Source organism: Heteronotia binoei, chromosome 9 (assembly GCF_032191835.1).
Source record: "Heteronotia binoei isolate CCM8104 ecotype False Entrance Well chromosome 9, APGP_CSIRO_Hbin_v1, whole genome shotgun sequence".
NCBI lineage: Eukaryota > Metazoa > Chordata > Lepidosauria > Squamata > Gekkonidae > Heteronotia > Heteronotia binoei.
Genome location: NC_083231.1, coordinates 24168907 through 24187892, shown reverse-complemented (window position 1 = coordinate 24187892; position 18986 = coordinate 24168907). Strand labels below are relative to the sequence as shown.

The window sequence follows — 18986 nt, the reverse complement described above, 5'->3', positions numbered from 1 at the left end:
CTGAACATTTCTTCTAGACATTTCCTTGTTAAAAGGGTTCAAAGATGTATATATATTGAACATTGTCTTATACATGGTGTCATTTGTTTGGAGAGTAGCTTTGCAACCACACAATCAAGCATCTGGAATGCTGCTCTCTATAGGATTTCAGGAAGCAAATTGTCTGCATGAGCCATGGATACATCTGCATCTAGTATTTAATACAAATCACCCCAAATCTGTAAGTTACACTTCCTCCATCAGCTTTAGTGAACTCGTTCATCCTTTGAATGACCTGCATGTATGAATGACCCATCACAGGTATAAAAGCACAGAATGATCATTCCTCACATCACCTCAAAAAAAAAACACAATACTTTTCAGTGAATCGGTTTATCCACATTCCCCTGCAAGTCATCCAGTGCACAGTAATCAAGTATAGAGATGTACATGCATGCACAAGCCAGTCACTTGAAAAATTCGCTGCTCACTTGAAAAATTCAAAATTTATACTTGAAGAGGAGTTTTCTTACCACACATCAACGAATTAAAGCATTGACTTCGCTCTTGCTATTTACATCCCTGACCCTAAATGGTCATTTAGAAGTAAATTCTTCTGATTGTACGCCATTGCCATGAGAATGAAACATCTTATGTGGAGGGATCTGTCCTGCTTCTCAGACAAACACCACTGTCTGATTGCACCAATCTGAACAAACAGCCCTTAGAATGCCACCTGGGGGATTTTGTACTAGGCTGTCAATGGAAAACACCAAGTAAATGAGATATGCTGACATTATTAATCAGCCCAGCTTCTCTTCAAATAATTTGTAATTATCCTTGACAAAGAGTTTCATAATCCCAAACACATCAGGGATTTTATATAGGCAGAATAATGTTTTTTTATGGGGGGGGGGGGTGGAAGATTTTGGAGAATCAATATCAGTCATCAAGGGTGGTAGTGTTTGTATATTTTACTTTGGTGCAACACAGCTATTCTGGACAGACAGTGTTGATTGTCACTGCAGTTTGGCAGTCTTGGTTCAGATGATGCCCAGTTTCCATTTCCCACACCCACCGGCATTGTGCGAGTACTTTCGAAGGACACTTGCACAATGGACCAAAAGACGAAGGCTCTTGGTAGAGCAAACAGTTGTTGGTTCTGTTGAACTGGCAACTGGACTAACGTTGACATCTGTTTTCTTGCACTGGCAGAAAGACTCTCAAGCACCAGCCACAATACTTATCAGCAAAGCTCAACTCAAAAGGAAGGGGGGAAAGCTAACCCTGACATTCCAAAAGCTTTTTAAATGTAACTAGCATTCATAAAGACTGCGAATAAGAGAATACTTGAGTTCGCCACGCATCTATAATATTTACATGGGCACTGCTACCGTAAGAAATTATTAAGATCATTTTGTTAAAAAAATCCCTCTCTTTTAAATGATAGCTTCTTTGCATTAAAGTAGAATCAGTCATTTTTATAGAAAAATATCTTAAACTTTAAATTAAAAAAATAGTGTTATTAAATAGTCATGTAGGACCATATATGGTTGTATGGATATAATTCAGCATATTCTAATCCCACTTTAGGAGGAGAACTCACATGGACAGGAGAGCAGACTATATTTGCCATGGGTGCTATCTGTTTACAGATCCCAAGAATAAACTCTGTGTACCTCGTTTGGGAGATACACGGACATAGTACCTATATACATTCTGTACATATTGGTTCACTGATTAGCAGTTATTAGTCGTGCTATACAAAGGAAAACAAATCTGATTATAATGATGCTATACACCCTCGGCAGAAAATTAAGGTCTTATTGCTCTGGTTCAAACCCATGTAAGACAGGTTCCCTGTTGAGATATGTAGCCCAGTACACTAAGTTGAAAGTACCAAATAAAACGGGAAAGACTATTCTTGACATCCTGTCGATTTTACTAACGCTGTTGAAGGTTTTCTTTGCTTCCTGCGGCTTGGCTTCTGGCTTTGCCTTGTTTGGCTCCGAAGTGGTAGCGCTTTTGGAGATTGTCGGGAGAACCGAGTCCTTGGTGATATTTGGCGCGTAATTGGCCACTGCCACTGCATAGGCATTGTTTTTCTTAATGACAGATGCTTTTTCTTTTTTCTGTTAAAAGATGGTATGCAGTTAAAAGAAATTGGCTTTATGTATATATATTATATAAATATATATCAGCGTTTCTTTAACAAATACACCTGTAATGAATTAGGACTACTACACCAAAGTAGCACAACTGATTCAATGAATGGCATAGTTCAAAAGCACAAAAGGTGCCAATAAGTGAATTTGTCAAATGAGGGAGAGAGGATAATGTTTGAGAGAGATGGAACAGGTATGATAGAAACATTGGGTTGGACACTGTGGCTGTGTTCCCCTAAGGTGGCACCTACTTTTCTTCACTGCAGGGCACCTTCTCCTGATGCAAGAAGCTAGCAATGCAACCACTTGCATCAAGTGAAGGCACCTTTTTCTGGAGTGAAGGAAAGCTGCAACCATCAGCAGAACAGATCCATGGGATCCAACCCATTAGTTGCCCCTGGCTGAATACTGATCTGTGATCATCTCTACCTGCAAGGTTTTGTAATACTCCATCAGGCTGCAAAACCTGTTTGATCACAATAGGGACAAAACAAGTGTGTGTATATCACAGAACTAATATGTTTATCACACAACCTACAGCTTTCTTTAAACTAATGGACTGGATCCAGTCAGCATTTTCTCTCAGTGTTGCCTAGTTTCCTTTCTGAATACAGCTGCTGTCCCACATAATTTTTGTATATACAAGTCCCATTAATTATTATTATTTATTCAACCTGATGAATCACCCCATCACGGCCTAAGCCAGGCTCTAGAAGATGTACAATAATGAAAACATACAATCAGGGCTCTTTTTCTAGCAGGAGCTCCTCTGCATATTAGACCACGCCCCCCTGATGTAGCCAATCCTCCTGGAGCTTACAGTAGGCCCTGTACTAAGAGCCCTGTAAGCTCTTGGAGGATTGGTTACACCAGGGGGGCGTGGCCTAATATGCAGAGGGACTCCTGCTAGAAAAAGACCCCTGCATACAATAATAATTGAAACCAATTACTAAAAACAGGTTACAAGCCTAATGAGAGCTGTTATGAAGTGCTATCAATTCCTGTTTTCTAGACGCCACATCGGGGTAGGGGAGCCCGGCAACCGTCGCTGTCCTCGAACAAAAGCCTGGCGGAATATCTCTGCCTTGCAGGTCCTGCGAAACTGTATGAGATCCCATAGGGCCCTAGTGTCTTCTGGCAGAGCATCCCACTAGAATTGGTGAGGCCAGAATTGAAAAAGTCTTGGCCTTTGTTGAGGACAGCTGGGCCTCTTTAGTGCCAGGGATCACCAGCAGATTTCTACTTGCAGAGCATAATGCTTTTCCAGGGACAAAGTAGAGAAGGCGGTCCTGTAGATAAGTTGGTCCCAGACCGCTCAAGGCCTTAAAAGACATAACCAAAACCTTGAATCTGACTCGGTATTCAACTGGAAGCCAGTGCAACTGGCACAGCACAGGTAGAATGTGTGCTGTCCATGCCGTTCCTTTCAGGATTTGCGCCACCACATCTGGACCTGTTGGAGTTTCCGGGTCAAAGTCAAGGGTAGGCCAGCAGAGAGCGAGTTACAGTAGTCTAGCCTGGAGGTGACCGTCGCATGGATTACGGTGGCTAGGTTCGAGCGGGACAGGATGGGAGCCAGTTGTTTAGCTTGGTATAGATGAACCCAAGCACAGACAAACAGGGGGGCTCTTTTCCACCCACAGAAAAGCTGGGTTGGATCCAACCCATTGTCCACCTTCAGTCTTACTCAGCGTGTAATGTAATGATGGAAGGGAAAAAGGATTCAGTGAAGATTTGTGGCTCAGGGAAGATTCGTCAGGGCTCCGAGACAGACATGTCAAATTCAGAAGTTCACCCCCAACCAAGCTCCAAACAAACCTCCCGAGTTTTAAAAGAAGTTAGGCATAATCTAATGGGAAAGAGTTGCTTAAAACAACATTTAAACACAACAGGAATGGCCACTGCCTAATCCTACCTAAATGCAATGGTCACAATACAGCTCACAGTTAAGTATACTTAAGACCACTACTTTTACTGCATATTATCCATGTAAAGGGTTCAGCACACACTTCAGAAGTACATTTGAACACATCTATTCTGCTTCAAAGAGCTGTGAATAATAATAGTCGTGAATAGGATAACTTTGTCCATCATCATATATCTTATAGAGTATGCCCTCATCTGCAGATATTTATATTCACCAGGGCCACGCTGATGGAAAGCAGATTTTTCAGCAAACTTGGGGGATTCCCCAGGTTTGCAGAGAAATCTGAAAAGCTTTAAAATCAAACAAGAAGAAGAGTGTGTTTTGTGCAATGCAGGCCATGTAGCCACAAAGACACAGCTAAAGACATTGGGGTTGCCAGGTGGAGGAAAAGGGGAAATTGTGTAGGGAAGGTGACACAGGGGAAAACAGGGTGCCCCTTGCAAGTCCCCCACTTTGCAACTGGGCCATAGTTTTCCTGGGCAGAGGGTAGGGAAAGACAGAAAACTGAGGATAGGGAAGAGATAAAGATCATTTGGCTGGTGGATGGAAAAGAGAGGAGGAGGCTGGAAAGGGAGAGAGGCTATGAGGGCTTTCTAGGGTTGCCAAGTCCAACTCAGAAAATACCTGGGGACTTTGGGGGTGGAGCCAGGAGACTTTGGGGATGGAGCCAGGAGACTTTCCCATTCCCTAAAATAAATAAAAATACAGAAGTGCGATTCCCCTGAATAGTCTTCATACCCTTGTCCCCCCGCAGCTGCAATTCCAGTAAATGAAAGTGAACACACACTAACAAAGCAGTCAAAATAAACAAGAGTTTGCAAGTACACACTTCTGTGATCTCATTGGGGCTTTAGGCACAGGAGCTGCTGTATATCCAACCAGCTTCTTCAGACTAACACAGGCAAATGAAAAGAGAGGTGGAGTTTTTCTCTATCCCATAGTCAGGTTCCTATACAAAGATATCTGAAACGAATCCAAAACAAGCCGAGACTATGCTTGCTCTCTCTCTTTCTCTCTCTCTCTCTCTCTCTCTCTCTCACACACACACACATGCCCTTACTGGCTCTGGTTCCTATACAAAGACGTCTGAAATGAAAGCAAAGCAAGCAGATGGACTGCACTCTCTCACACACAGGACTCTGCTGCTGGCCCCTCCTGATGCAGCTTTCACTTCCTGCTCAAATATAAGGGCACATACACACACTTTAAAACACAAGATATTTGCAGGCTTCTAAACCTGCAGAGATCTAAAGGCACAAGGTAGCTGTGGGGTCAGGGCTCCCCCACCCCACCAGCTGGCTGTGGCCGGGGTGGATCCTAGAAAACAAGTGCCTCCCCCACTGGGATCAGGGGATTGGGAAGCCTAGGACTTTCACGGAAGAGAAAGGGGAAATAATGGGAAACAGGGAAATCAGCAAATCCTCACAGGTTTCCACTGGCCCTCTCTTCATCTAGTCACATGTGAAACAGCTCTTAATGCAAGTATATTTTCATTTATGATCCAATGAAAAGTGCAAGCCAATGTTGCAACTGGATTGCTTGGAAGAAAATACCAGACTGGACAGAATGCATCTTACATTTGTGCTCTGCAACATTTAAGAATTCAGCAGCATCTAAAAATGGGGGAAAATAGCATGCCTGGGTCATCCTATTAATAGATCCCGCAGATGCATATTATTTTTGTTCCATGGTATAGTGAAGAGACAGAGAAAGAGAGAGAATATGGAAGGTTTAGCAACAGCCATATGGACCGCAGAAGTGCAGTGCACAGAAGTCAAGGGACCTATAGCTTCTGACTTAAGTGAAGTGAGAATGATACATGTTCCATACACTAATGAAAAACTTGAGGTGAATCCTCAGGATAGTATGTTACATGTTTATGTGTATAGCAGGTCTGGTATGAATATGCATAAACCTATGTAACACACATGCATACAAAGAGCCTTTCTCCCTTACACAATTTGAAACCCCAAACTTCCGTGTAACTGGCTTCTATCATAATTTAAAAAATCTTTGGGGCCTTACGGGAGGGTTTTGGATTTTCAATTTAACACTTTACTGACTGACTGCACAATTGTTATACTGTTCTGTTTTCAGTTAGTTGCCCTGCTTAGGGTGAAACTTCAGATAAAAATCTTTTAAATGCAATAAATGAATACATAAAATGAATCTAAACAAACTTGAATACACTAAGACCAAGCTGAAATAACTATTGATGTTTGCTGTCATTGGTGGCAACACTGAAAAGTGTGCCCTTGGTTCTGGAACTTCTTGCAAAAAAAAAAAAGTTTTCACATTTGTTTATCTTCATTTATCCTTAGTCTAATTTCCCGCACATAGGCAAATGTGATTGGGTATAAATTTATAACTGAAATTGGGAGTATGTCATCCATTCTTAATATTAAATCATGGTACTACTTACAAGATCACTGGATTGGACTTCTCATGTGACAATTTCAAAAAGAAATGGATGAACAGCTACAAAAAATGTGGCACTGGAGCAGCAGAGGCTGAAGCCAAAATCTGCAAATTTTCACTGCAACCCTAAAGTAATATTTTTTTTCTAAAACGTATCTAAGAGTTTGATCGTCATGAAGCACTAATCATCAACAATAAAGGGAAATGGGCTTTTTTTGGAGCAGGAACACACAGGAACACAGTTCTGGCGGCTTGGTGTCAGGAGGTGGGGCCTAATATGCAAATAAGTTCCTGCTGGATTTTTTTTTCTACCCAAGAACGCTCCAGGTGATACTACACCTACCACCATCACAACCTAATAAAGTTTAGTGATGCTGTGCAGAGCCTTTACCTGGCTGAGGTGACTGAAATTTAACATGGCAAAATCAGGATGCAGAGACGCCTGGGGATGCCTGATTAACAAGCCAGCCTATGGACATTCAGGTCATCATTGGACCCCATAGACATTAGCAACTGATAAGCAGTCTACAGGGACGAATTTGCCTCCACATTACTTATTGCACAGGACTGCTTTATCCAGCAAAGTTAGCACAAAACATTTCCTATAGTATCACAGCTTTGCATGTCTTAAGGATTAATGTATAAAAAAATAAGCTTCAGTGATTTTCCCCCTCTCTTTGATAGCTCTACAAACCACTTAAGCCAGCTTAACTGTGCATCTGACATGTGAAATGCCTTTGACAGCAAATGAAGCTGAAGTGGTCATTGGATCATGATGTTAAAATCTCACCAAAATGTAAAATTTTACTTACATCTAAAGGTGTAACATCGAGTTCTGTACTGATGCATGTTTGGCTACTCTAGGCCTGGCAGCACTCTCTGGGTGATGTGATGTCACCTGACTGGCATGACTTAACTAGGCCTGGCTTCTTGCTACTGTTCACCAGCAGCACCCCCATGACAGCCAGTGTGGCATAGCAGTTAGCACTTCAGAGCAGGGTCTGCCAGACCCAGGTTCTTGCTGTGGAACCTGACTGGGTGATTTTGGACCAGTCACAGACGTTCAGCCTAACCTGCCTCATAAGGTTGTTGTGCAAATCAAAAGGGGGGGGAGAATGATGTAAGCTGCTTTGGTCCCTGCTGCGGAGACTGTCCTTTTCCTAGGTAGAGGCTATAAGGATGGGGGGGAGGAGATGAAAAACTGAAGTCAGAGGGGCATATAAAGGTAGGGTGATGGTTGGCTGGGAAGGAAAACCATTCTATGGATTGGGAAATTCCAGATTTGAGAGGTGGAGCCAGGAGAGGGTGGAGTTTGAGGAGGGGGGGACCTCAGACAGGTACAATGCCATAGATTCCACCCTCCAAACCAGCCATTTCCTAATGAAGAACCACTGTTGCCAATCTCCAGCTGCGGGGTGGAGACAACTTAGAATTACAACTGATCTCCAGATGGCAGAGATCAGTTCCCCTGGTGGACTTTGTCACTATACCCTGCTGAGGTCATTTCCCTCCTGCTTTGGTCTCCACTTTGGAGACTGTACTTTTCCTAGGTAGGGGCTGCAGGGAGAGGAGAGGAGATGGAAAGCTGAAGTCAGATCACTTCCCCTACAGAAAATGACCACCTTGAACCACATACTCTATGGTATACCATAACACAACCATGTCCTCAGTGGAACAGGCCTCCTTGGGAGGTGGTGGGCTCTCCTTCCTTGGAGGTTTTTAAACAGAGGCTAGATGGCCATCTGACAGCAATGAAGATCCTGTGAATTTAGGGGGAGATGTTTGTGAGTTTCCTGCATTGTGCAGGGGGTTGGACTAGATGACCCTGGAGGTTCCTTCCAACTATGTCTATGATTCTATAATGCAGATTGCCCAAAGCCAGGGCACTCGCCCAGAGCCGCTTTCTAGAGCCCATTGTATTTATTCCCACAATGGGCCTTATTCCTAGTTTAAAATAAAAGCAAGAATAGTTTTTCTTCAGAACCATGAAGCTTTCTGGGCCAACTTCTTGTGAGGAAAACTGGATCATTCAATGTACATTGACCTAACACTTTGGAAGAGATGAAGGATAAACATTTTAAAATACCCATATAATTCTCCATGCATCCAAAAAGATGCATGGAGTTTGTGTTCTTTTAAAGAAAACATTTGTTTCAAGTGGAAAGATCCAGAAGGAAAGTTTCAGAGCTGGGTTCTGAAGTGAGAGTCAGAACAGCTTTGCAGCGCTTCATAAGGAAAGAATAAGGTGACTTTCTTTCTACTATTCACTAGCTGCCTGACACTCACCCTGGTTACCAAAATCAGGTATGGAATTTTATGATATCTTGAGCTATCAGTATTAGTGTAAGGAGGCGGGGGGAGTGTAATATGAGCCACAGGGTTCCAATAAGTCTGGGAAGTGGCTTTGGATTCATTCATTTTCACACAAAGAACTGCTGAGGGTGATAAAATGCTGCCAGAGATTATTTTGGATGTTTAACAGGTATAGATGGGCACTAGTTTAATTTGTGGAAAGCTCTGGAACAATATTTGTTTCCTCAGGAAGAGACAGATGGAAAAGACTCCATATGTACAATTTAATTTCTGCTGAAGTGTGTGCCCAAACTGTCAACTTCTCTTCCCATCCGCTCTTGCTTTAATCTACTCAGTCTTTATATTGGTTTAAGACTTCAATTATTTTTCAGTAATAGAAAGCTATCAAAAGGAGATGCTGCTAAATTGATTTCTTAGAATTGGAAGGAACTTTAAACACGTTTCATTATCACTCACCTTATCGTTGACTACACTTTTTCCATCCCAGGCCCATCCTCTTTTTGTGAAGTAATTTACAGTGGCAAACTCTATCAAGGCAGAGAATACAAATGCATAACAAACAGCGATGAACCAGTCCATGGCTGTGGCATAGGCAACTTTGGGCAGGGAATTTCGAGCACTGATGCTTAAAGTTGTCATGGTCAGTACGGTAGTTACTCCTGCAGGGGTAAAAATAGGAAAAGTGGGAGAAAAATATTGGTCAGGATTAATTCAGAAAACTTGTGAGATAGGGTGGGGTATAAATAGAAAAATTAAATTAAAAGGAATGCATATCACAGGTAGCTCAAAGCATGACTACAAATTACTTGGTTAGTATAATGTCACTGGATGAGCTTGATGTAGAACCAAGAACCAAGGGCAACTAAAGTTACACATGAAAGATGTATCCTGTAGGCTTCAATGAAGAACCAAGGGCAACTAAAATTACACATGATAAATGTATCCTATGAGACTACCCAAGAAATATTACAGGAGTCCAGTCCAAACATATTCATGAAATTCATGGCTCAAAATTATAACCAAGTCTCATTTACCATATAGACCACATAGAATAAATGTCAGGCATTTGAGAGCTGCAAGACATGAATGTCAGATGTTTGAGGGAGGGAGGGAAGGAAGGAAGGAAGGAAGGAAGGAAGGAAGCCAGCTAGCTGATGGGGTGGTGGGGACTTCAAGAGCCACACAATATGTGTAAAAGAGCCACATGTGGTTCCCGAACCTCAGTTTGGCCACCCCTGATATTACAGTAAAAGTTCTGGTATCTGCAAGTCATTCAAAATGGGCGTTCCTAGTTAATCAAATGTCCTGTGCACTCAAGCTTATTGCTGTGCCTCACCCCCTTACTCAGAAGAATTCACAGAAACAGAACCCTGCCATATTGAGAACACTACGGCAACAGCCCCATGCCTGGCAGGATGCTTCCCTTTCCACCTGCGCCATAGAGACTTCCTATGCAGTGGGAAGACAAGCACTTCAGCTGCTAAGGAATGCTCCAGAAGAACTGGTTCCCGACAGCTTGAGGTAGACCAAGGGAGAAGGACACACCCAAGAACAACATCATTTGGCAACAACGGCTGTCAGAAGCCGAGCAACAGCAGGAGGCATTAAGCTGCCTACCTGGAGAAGCAGGAATGGAATATATATTTGCTCAAAGATGTAGGGCTACAGTGGCTGAGGAGAAAGAGCTTGCCAGCCAGGCAATGCTGATTAACTGAGCATTCTGAATAATCAAGCATTGGATAACAAAGCTGTGCTAACCTAATTTTTTAAAAATAACTGCTGAAGTCCACAAAAAGAAAAACATCAAATTATCAAAAAGCAGGTCTTTTTTTGAGCAGGAACGCACAGAAACACAGTTCTGGCTAGCTTGGTGACAGGGGTGTGGCCTAATATGCAACAACAACAGCAAGCCTTTATTGGCATAAAACAGATTTAGCAGTAAAACAGCAATATAAATAATATAAAATCCTAGATTCTAGTTTGCCATAAGAAAAAATGCATTAAAATATAGTAGTAGATGGGTTTAATATATGAACATATGAAGCTGCCTTATACTGAATCAGACCGTCAGTCCATCAAAGTCAGTATTGTCTACTCAGACTGGCAGCAGCCAGTCTGAGTAGACAATGAGATAAACAGCCAATATCCCTAGTTTGAGTAATGAGATAGTAATGAGATAAACAGCCAATATCCCTAGTTTGAGTATGTCAATACAAAAGCATTATTCTGATACACTATCCTAAAAGAGAAACACACTGGAATACTGTGGATATATCGCTCACTTGGTGAAAGTGGATTTAGCATATGTAATGAGATTAAAAAAAAACATTTTGTTTGTTTTTTTATCTCATTACATATGCTAAACCCACTTTCACCAAGTAAGGCGATATATCCACTGTATTCCAATGTATTTCTCTTTTAGGATAGTGTATCAGAATAATGTTTTTGTATTGACATACTCAAACTAGGGATATTGGCTGTTTATCTTATTACATATACTAAACCCATCTTCCACTATATTTTAATGTATTTTTTCCTAATGACAAACTAGAATGATGTATATATTTATGTTACATGTTAAAAGATAAATTAGTTGGACAGGAAAAACTTCTGGGAAAGAAATGCCTTCTTTTTGACCCAGGTTTATAAGAACAGAATAATTAACAGGGATTCTCACACGTTACTGTTTTATGGTTTCCCACGCTAATTTAACCCAGATCAAAAGTTTTCTGAATTTGTTAATTTTACTATTCTGCTATTGGTTTTCAACTTTGTACCACTTGGCATTCCAAACCCCACCAGCTATATGTGGCTCTGCTTACTGTACCTCATTCCTCGTCTGAAGAAGTGTGCATGCACATGAAAGCTTAGGTTCTTAAAAAAACTAAGTTGGTCTTAAAGGTGAAATTGACTCCTATTTTGTTATGAAACCAGGCTTTCCTCCTTTTTGGACTTCTCAAAAGATCAGATATTGATCTATGATATCTCCAATCGGCAATCTATAAAATTTCATGTTATGTTTTTTCCAAGCTATTAAGGTAACTGCTCTCCGAGAACATTAAAAAACCCCAAAACTGACCAAACCCTTTTTTAGCTGTTGAAAGGCTTGGTCAGTTTCATTTTCCATTCTCTTGGGAGCACATGCAGAGCATTAGTTTGTATGGAAGTATTTTAGAACCTCAGATAACTTCCAAAAGCATAGTGATATGATAGGTCAGAAATCTGCTTTCTTACAGAAAAAGGATTAAAAATCCGCAGTCTGCTCAGATCATTTTCAGTTTTTTCCTTCAAATACATATCTAACACACCCATAACAGAAGACAAAAAAAAAAAAACACAAACGTTGTTAGGCATCACAATTCTATAACCATATATTTGCAGATAAAAGAACAAGAAGTAATTTATGCAGGAGCACTGTAGATTTGTTGGCCAAATCAGATTATGCATTTGTCACAAGAAGCTACCACAGAGTCAGGATCTGCCCCTCATGGACTGGAGTGAGTTTTGGCTGAACTACTACCATCAAATCTGTGAACAGCTCAGTGGGAAGTAGCCAGTTGGGCTAGTTAAGCACAGCCTGGAGTTGAAATTGTTGGATATTACACTAATAAGGACTGTCAAGAGATGAAGCTTCTTAGATCCAGGTTATAGATTTGTTTGTCATAGATAATCTGCCTGTATTTTACAAACATAAAAATCTATTACTTAATTTGTTCCACAACATCATTTACTTGCATGGTTATATATTTATATGTTTATTGTATGGCAGAGTTATATACAGGACGCATGTAATATAAAATATGTAACCAAGTTGATACAACGGGTATGCAGACTGCCTGGGCAATCCCCCTAAATAGTAATATCTAAATTTTCAGTCCATTCAATCACAGATGGGGAGAGTTCAAAGAGCTCTATCACGTCACCCTGGAAAGCATGACACTCACATTCCTGTGACAGATGGAAAACATTTTGGCTGGCTACACCACAATCACATTTGGATCCCATTATTTTGCCCAGTTTAAACAATAGGTCTGCACAACTGCCAAAGTCCATTCATATTCAATTAGTCATCTTCCATACTTTACGTGGCAGGTAAAATCCTGCGGGTCTCTTGCTGGTGTTTATCAGGTTATGGCTATTGGGTGGAAATGACTGCATCCATGTTTGCAGCCACTCATTTCCTAGATCACAATTTTGTGATTCCAGGATTTGTACAGATCTTATTGCTGGGTGTCAGGATTAGGGGTGTACATCCCCCCCCCCCCCTCAATTCGGGTCTATTGGACCCAGGGCTCTTTTTCTAGTAGAAGCTCCTCTGCATATTAGGCCACACCCCCTGATGTAGCCAATCCTCCAAGAGCTTAGAGGGCTTTTTGTACAGGGCCTACTGTAAGCTCTAGGAGGATTTGCTACATCAGGGTGGCATGGCCTAATATGCAGAGGAGCTCCTGCTAGAAAAAGAGCCCTGATTGGACCAAAAAAATGTTGCTATTCCCAAATATTTTCAAATAACAGTATCACTATCGTATCAGTATTCTGGTAAATATTTGGGAAACCCAGATTTATTCAGGTGCACTATGCCCTATGGGGAGCATCCCAGTAGGGTAGAATTTCACTTGCTAAGTGAATTGAACTCGGTAGTAAATGGAAGGCATTTAAAGAAGCCATGGTCTCTTTAAATGCCTTCTAGCCATGCCCAAATAAAAGCTGAATAATATTGGCTTTTATTCAGGCATGGTTATTTAAATAGCTGAATCAGATTATCCAATCTGTATTCAGCTGAATAAATATTTGAAAACTACCAATAAGGGTTTTTTTAGGTATTTATTTGGCTCACTATATACCAAGCACACACCCCTAGTCAGGATCTTAGTCTGGACAGGCCCACGTCAGCCATGTTTTTGTGGATGGGCAACTGTCTGTTTTCAGTTATCTCTCTGTATTCACAAAGAATGCCCAAATGGTGTATACACCTTACAAAAAAACAAAAACAAACTGGAATCTTGAACCAAGCAAATTCTGTGCCAGCTCCATGTCTAGTCTCTAAAGCTGCAAATGCTTTTCAAATGCATCTTCCAGGAAGACTACACTGAAGGTTTATCCAATTAGCAACACTGAAACTTTGTGCATAGGATAATTGGAGCAAAGCAAGGACAACAAATCACTCAGTCACAACACACCATGGACACTTTAGGTCAGTCACATTAAGCAGATGTCATAAATGAAAGGAACTGAAAAGCTTGATTATTAAAATTGCCTCACTGCCCCAAGTTCTTAAATGTAACCTACTGCTTAAGTACATTACGTGAGTAGAATGAAACAGAGAAAGAGAAAAGATCTGAGATGAGACACATTCTGTATCCTAGAATACTTTTTTAATCTGACACTGGATGTGTTCTAACATAAATAGTGAAGTTATTCATGCACATAATGTAGGTAATTAGTATAAAATGTAGGAATTAGTATAAAAATTTGCACAGAGCAGTTCACATTTGGCTCTTATCTGATTTCACAGAGTTCCTTACATGTTTGAATATACCTTGTACAACTATTCTCCTAGTAATGCTGCTGTTATCCCTGGGAAAGTCACCAGGACTTCCTACATACACACACACTAAGATGTCTGTTGTAACAAGAACTGCCATTGTAATCCACCCATAGTTAGAATCTGGAAATTTCTCCCACACAAAATATTTGAAGAAATGAAAAAAAAAAAGAATTTGGTTGAGGCATGCAAAATTTTCTAAAGGAACATCTAAATAATTTTGATAAGACAAGCGAGACATTTTGTGAGGAGGATGCACATCTCTAAGAAACAAACGACACAAGATTCAGCGACATCTGTGACTGGATCCCCCTGTAACACATTTTAAAAAAAAAACCCACTCAAATTCAGCCACGTTTCCTGAACTGGATCAGACCTATGGTACATTTTTTTCTGTTCTTAATCATATACACTACAGAGCTGCTATTTGCCTGATGGAGAAAAACATACAGGTATTGAAAATTAGCCCACTGGGAAATCTGATCATGGACCATGATCTTATTTATTTTGTCCTTCAGTAACACAAAAAATGAGGGAAAGTTGTATGAGAGAAAGAAATACCACTGAGCAACCAAAGAGATGCCAGTGAGAATTGGGCTCCACAAGCCAACTGGAGTCAGGATTTTGACACTTAAGTTTTGACAGCTAAAGCTTGGACAGGTAGTGAGGGAGGTACATTTGGTGGAAGTGTTAGGGCAAAGGAGTGTAACAAGTATAACATAATAATCAGCCTCGATCTGTTCCCCCACACGTATGTACTGTTTAAAAACTCCTCCTCCACTTCTCAAAGTCCACAGTTTATACTTTCCTCAGTCTGTATCATTCATAAAGAAAACCATCTTGTCTCTATTAGTTTACCCCATACCTCAGTTAGCGGCTTGTGGGGGGAAGTATTCTCTCCTTGAACCTTTCTTCCCTCAGGGATTTCCCAGCGTATTCAGGAAGGTGGGAAAGTGACAGAAAACCCTTAGGCGGGTATCTTTACACCAAGATATTGTTGCAGTTATGTACAGGATTTTGACGTGTTACACTATGGGGGATTTGTCTGCAAACAGCAATATCACATGAAGAAATCTGGAGAGAGAGAGGGTGTGTGTGTATATGCGCATATACCAGAAGACTATTCATTTGTAATATTACATATATATATAAAATATATATATATATATATATATATATATATATATATATATATATATATATATATATATATATATATATATATATATATATAAAATAAGAATGGACAGTGTTGTATATAATAAGAATGGACAGTGCTTAAAATAGAAAGATGAAATCAAAACTATTCACAATTATAACTTCCTTAAAAATGAGAGGGATGCTTTCCTTTCCCAAAATTCAACAGAATATTGAATCTGCAGGCTTGTCTTTCATACGCTAATCCTCTGCCTAACTCCCTGGAATACTATAGCCTAAAACAGGGTGGCCAATGGTAGCTCTCCAGATGTTTTTTGCCTACAACTCCCATCAGCCCCAGCCATTGGCCATGCTGGCTGGGGCTGATGGGAGTTGTAGGCAAAAAACATCTGGAGATCTACCGTTGGCCACCCCTGGCCTAAAAGATCCTTAAAAGAAAACAAAGAGAGATGAACTAAATGTGCTGCTGCTGGCACCTGAAAAGAAGGGGTGTATCTGTGCTAAAACAAAATCCAGGTGTCCATCATAATACACACCAAAGACTGTTCTTGCAGGGACGGATTCTCTATTCAGCCAGAATGACACCTGGGATAGGATGACTGTCATGATGCAGGGGAGGTAGGTCTGAATCACAAAATAGCCGATCTTCCTCTTCAAATGGAAATGTGCTGTCATTACTTTGTATTCACCTAGTGGGGAAAAAAACCCAGAACAAATAATGAATAATACTATAAATCATTATGAACATCTCTACGATTATTTTTTTTTTAAAAAAAGAAAAGTGCAATTTAATTTTGCAAAACAAAATACTGTAGATTTAAAAACCAACAGCTCTGTAAATCGGGATATCCAAAGATCAAAATTCCAAAAAGGTTCTTAATACATGTGGAAAGACTTATGTGCATCCACCAGCTGGATTTGTTTTTACTTTTAAAAAAATCTTTGAACAGCAAACCCATGGTGTTGTATGAGCTCCACACTTCCAATATCCCCATCAGTCACAAAACTCATTTGCCTCACAGAATGCACAGCCTGACACTGTCATTACATTATATACATTATATATACATTATATGTGTATATGTATAGTGCAATATATATATATATATATATATATATATATATATATATATATATATATATATATTTACCACGCTTGATCTCTTATTCATCTTACTAACCTGTACTTGATTTACTTGTTTCCTGTCCAACGGTTTGACCTAAAAGATCATACTGATTCAGTCTTGAGCCATCTGGGGCCACCTCTACTGAATTAGATGCATTGTAAGTCCACTTGTAGGTAACTTCTGAAATTGTATATGCATCTGCGAGAAGAAAAGAAATATGATGTTTTATCAGAACCAAGAGGGATTTGGTAGAAGCCTCCCAGGATAATTAGTAAAACCTCTGGATTAGACACATTCCCTAACCTTTAGACATTTCAAAGCATCTTGATGTAAGAACATGAAGAAGTGTGAAATAGCCTCTCCATGGTGTTAGCTCCTGAGCAGTCCTCAATAATCAGGCCTCTTGCTGAGATTAAGAAAAAGTTTTATTGGTAGACTCATTACAGCAGGTATGACTATTTGTGTCAGATCTAGCTATACCTACGGGAGCCAGATCTATATACCCTCTTCCCGGGCTGTTGCAAGCCTGTCAAAATTAAGACCAAAAAGCCCATGCAAAGCAAAGGTTACAGTTTCTCACCCAGCCCCCCACTGCATGCTAGCAGGTGCCAAGACAGTCTCTGCTAGGAGATATCATGTCTTTGGATTCCAGATGTGAACCTCCCTACCATGGTTGAGAAAGTACTTCATAGCCCTGTTCACACAGCATGTTGAGTCCGTGTTAAACTGACCCAGTTCTGTTCCGAATATCTTTGTTCTGGATATTATCGATCAGACTGCCATACTGCAATTCAAATCACTCCACAGTGAAACCGTCTTCTGCCATCCACACGATGGCACCATGCAGTTCTTTTTTTCCTCCACTATTATGCACATGTGCACATTATGTGCACATGTGCATGCGCATAGGTTAAAACATTATGTGGTTATGCCTTATGTGCATATTGCTAAGTAGTAAAAAAACAATGGTGACCGTAAACTGGATGTCTGAGGCTCCTTTTGCTCTGGGACAGCCTTCAAACATCCGGAAGGTGGTTAATATCGCAGCAGAACTATCCAGATGGAGAAAACTACGAGGTGAAACTGGCGAACTCAAAAAACACCACAAAGGAGCAGGTAACAAAATAATCCGGTTCCGAGAAGGATTGGGGGAGGGGGGGCTACCATGAGTTAATACCGGGAGGCAGATGTTGCTGTCTGATCAGTCACTTTAAATCCAGAAGGAAACAGCAGCGACATCTGATTATACTGTGCGTCTGAACAGGGCCCATGTGTTACAAACAAACGAGAAAGCAAGCAGGCAAAAGCAATACAGAGCATACTCCCCCAACATTCTCACTGCAGTTACAGAATACACAAATTCCATTTGTGCAAGATCTTGTGCAAAACCTAGCACTTTCCTCATTAAATATTATAGTGCCCAGAAATGGTTGCACAAGAACTTTCACAAGAGCTCTAGCACAAGTGGAAAATTTGTGCTGGATCCAACTTCAGATTATATCCATTACCTTCTGCTCTGCTAGATGCCTTGAGAAAAGCCATTTAAATCCACAAAAGAAATTAAATGATAAAGACTGACTTTAAAAGTGTTTGAGACATAATTATACCACGGAGAGCCTTCTTTTTGAAAGCCATGTGGTATACTGGTGAGAATATCTACTTATGATCTAAGTTTGAATCCCCACTCTGCCAAGAAAGCTTGGTGGATAACTTTGAGCCAGTCACTCTCTTTGCCTAACCTACCTCACAAGGTTTTTGTTGTGAGGAAAAAATGGAGAGCAGAAAGATTCCAGCCACTTTATGGCCAACATTGGGAGAAAGGTGAGGTTAGTATAATTATCTAAATACATCTAAAACATGAAACATGATTATGTACATTTTTAGTTCTTTGGGATATCTTTTCCTTTACCTTCATAACAGGCCATATGGTGACACTTTTAAAAAAAAAATCATGAAAATATCAGAATGTCCTAAGAACAATGTAACCTAATTCGCTCTGGCTCTGAATATTTCAGTCTGATCAAGCCAACTGTAAACTAAAAATGAAGAGCAGATGAATATATATTTCATCTGTAGTACCCTGAATCTTGCTCTGCCGTGTTAATTTTAAGTATTACTTGTTAGACCACTAGTTTTAGTTCAACATAATCAAACTGCTGTTGGCCATTACTATAAATGCAAACTAGTAACATACACGCATACTTGGGGGGGGGGGGGGAGAGACACAGATAAAAACCACTGATTTGCAATAGGTCTGGTTCAATCATATTCACGTTTCTACTTAGCCGCATCATAAAAACAGTCAGTTGAAAGTCTATGACAATAGTTACATGTGCACATTAACAAAAAATAAT

General features: G+C 40.4%; 1 protein-coding gene across 1 annotated transcript in view; it reads right to left on the bottom strand.

Moving 5' to 3' along the window:
- Positions 1-1605: 1605 nt before the first annotated feature.
- GABRA2 (gamma-aminobutyric acid type A receptor subunit alpha2) overlaps positions 1606-18986 on the bottom strand; it is a 108641-nt gene continuing 91260 nt past the window's right edge. Inside the window, exons 7-10 of the mRNA XM_060246304.1 lie at positions 16687-16830; positions 16042-16194; positions 9259-9461; positions 1606-2111 (exon numbers count right to left, since the gene is read on the bottom strand). Of these exons, the coding sequence (XP_060102287.1) occupies positions 1803-2111; positions 9259-9461; positions 16042-16194; positions 16687-16830 (809 nt within the window). The 3' untranslated portion in view covers positions 1606-1802. The remainder of the gene's footprint in view (positions 2112-9258; positions 9462-16041; positions 16195-16686; positions 16831-18986) is intronic.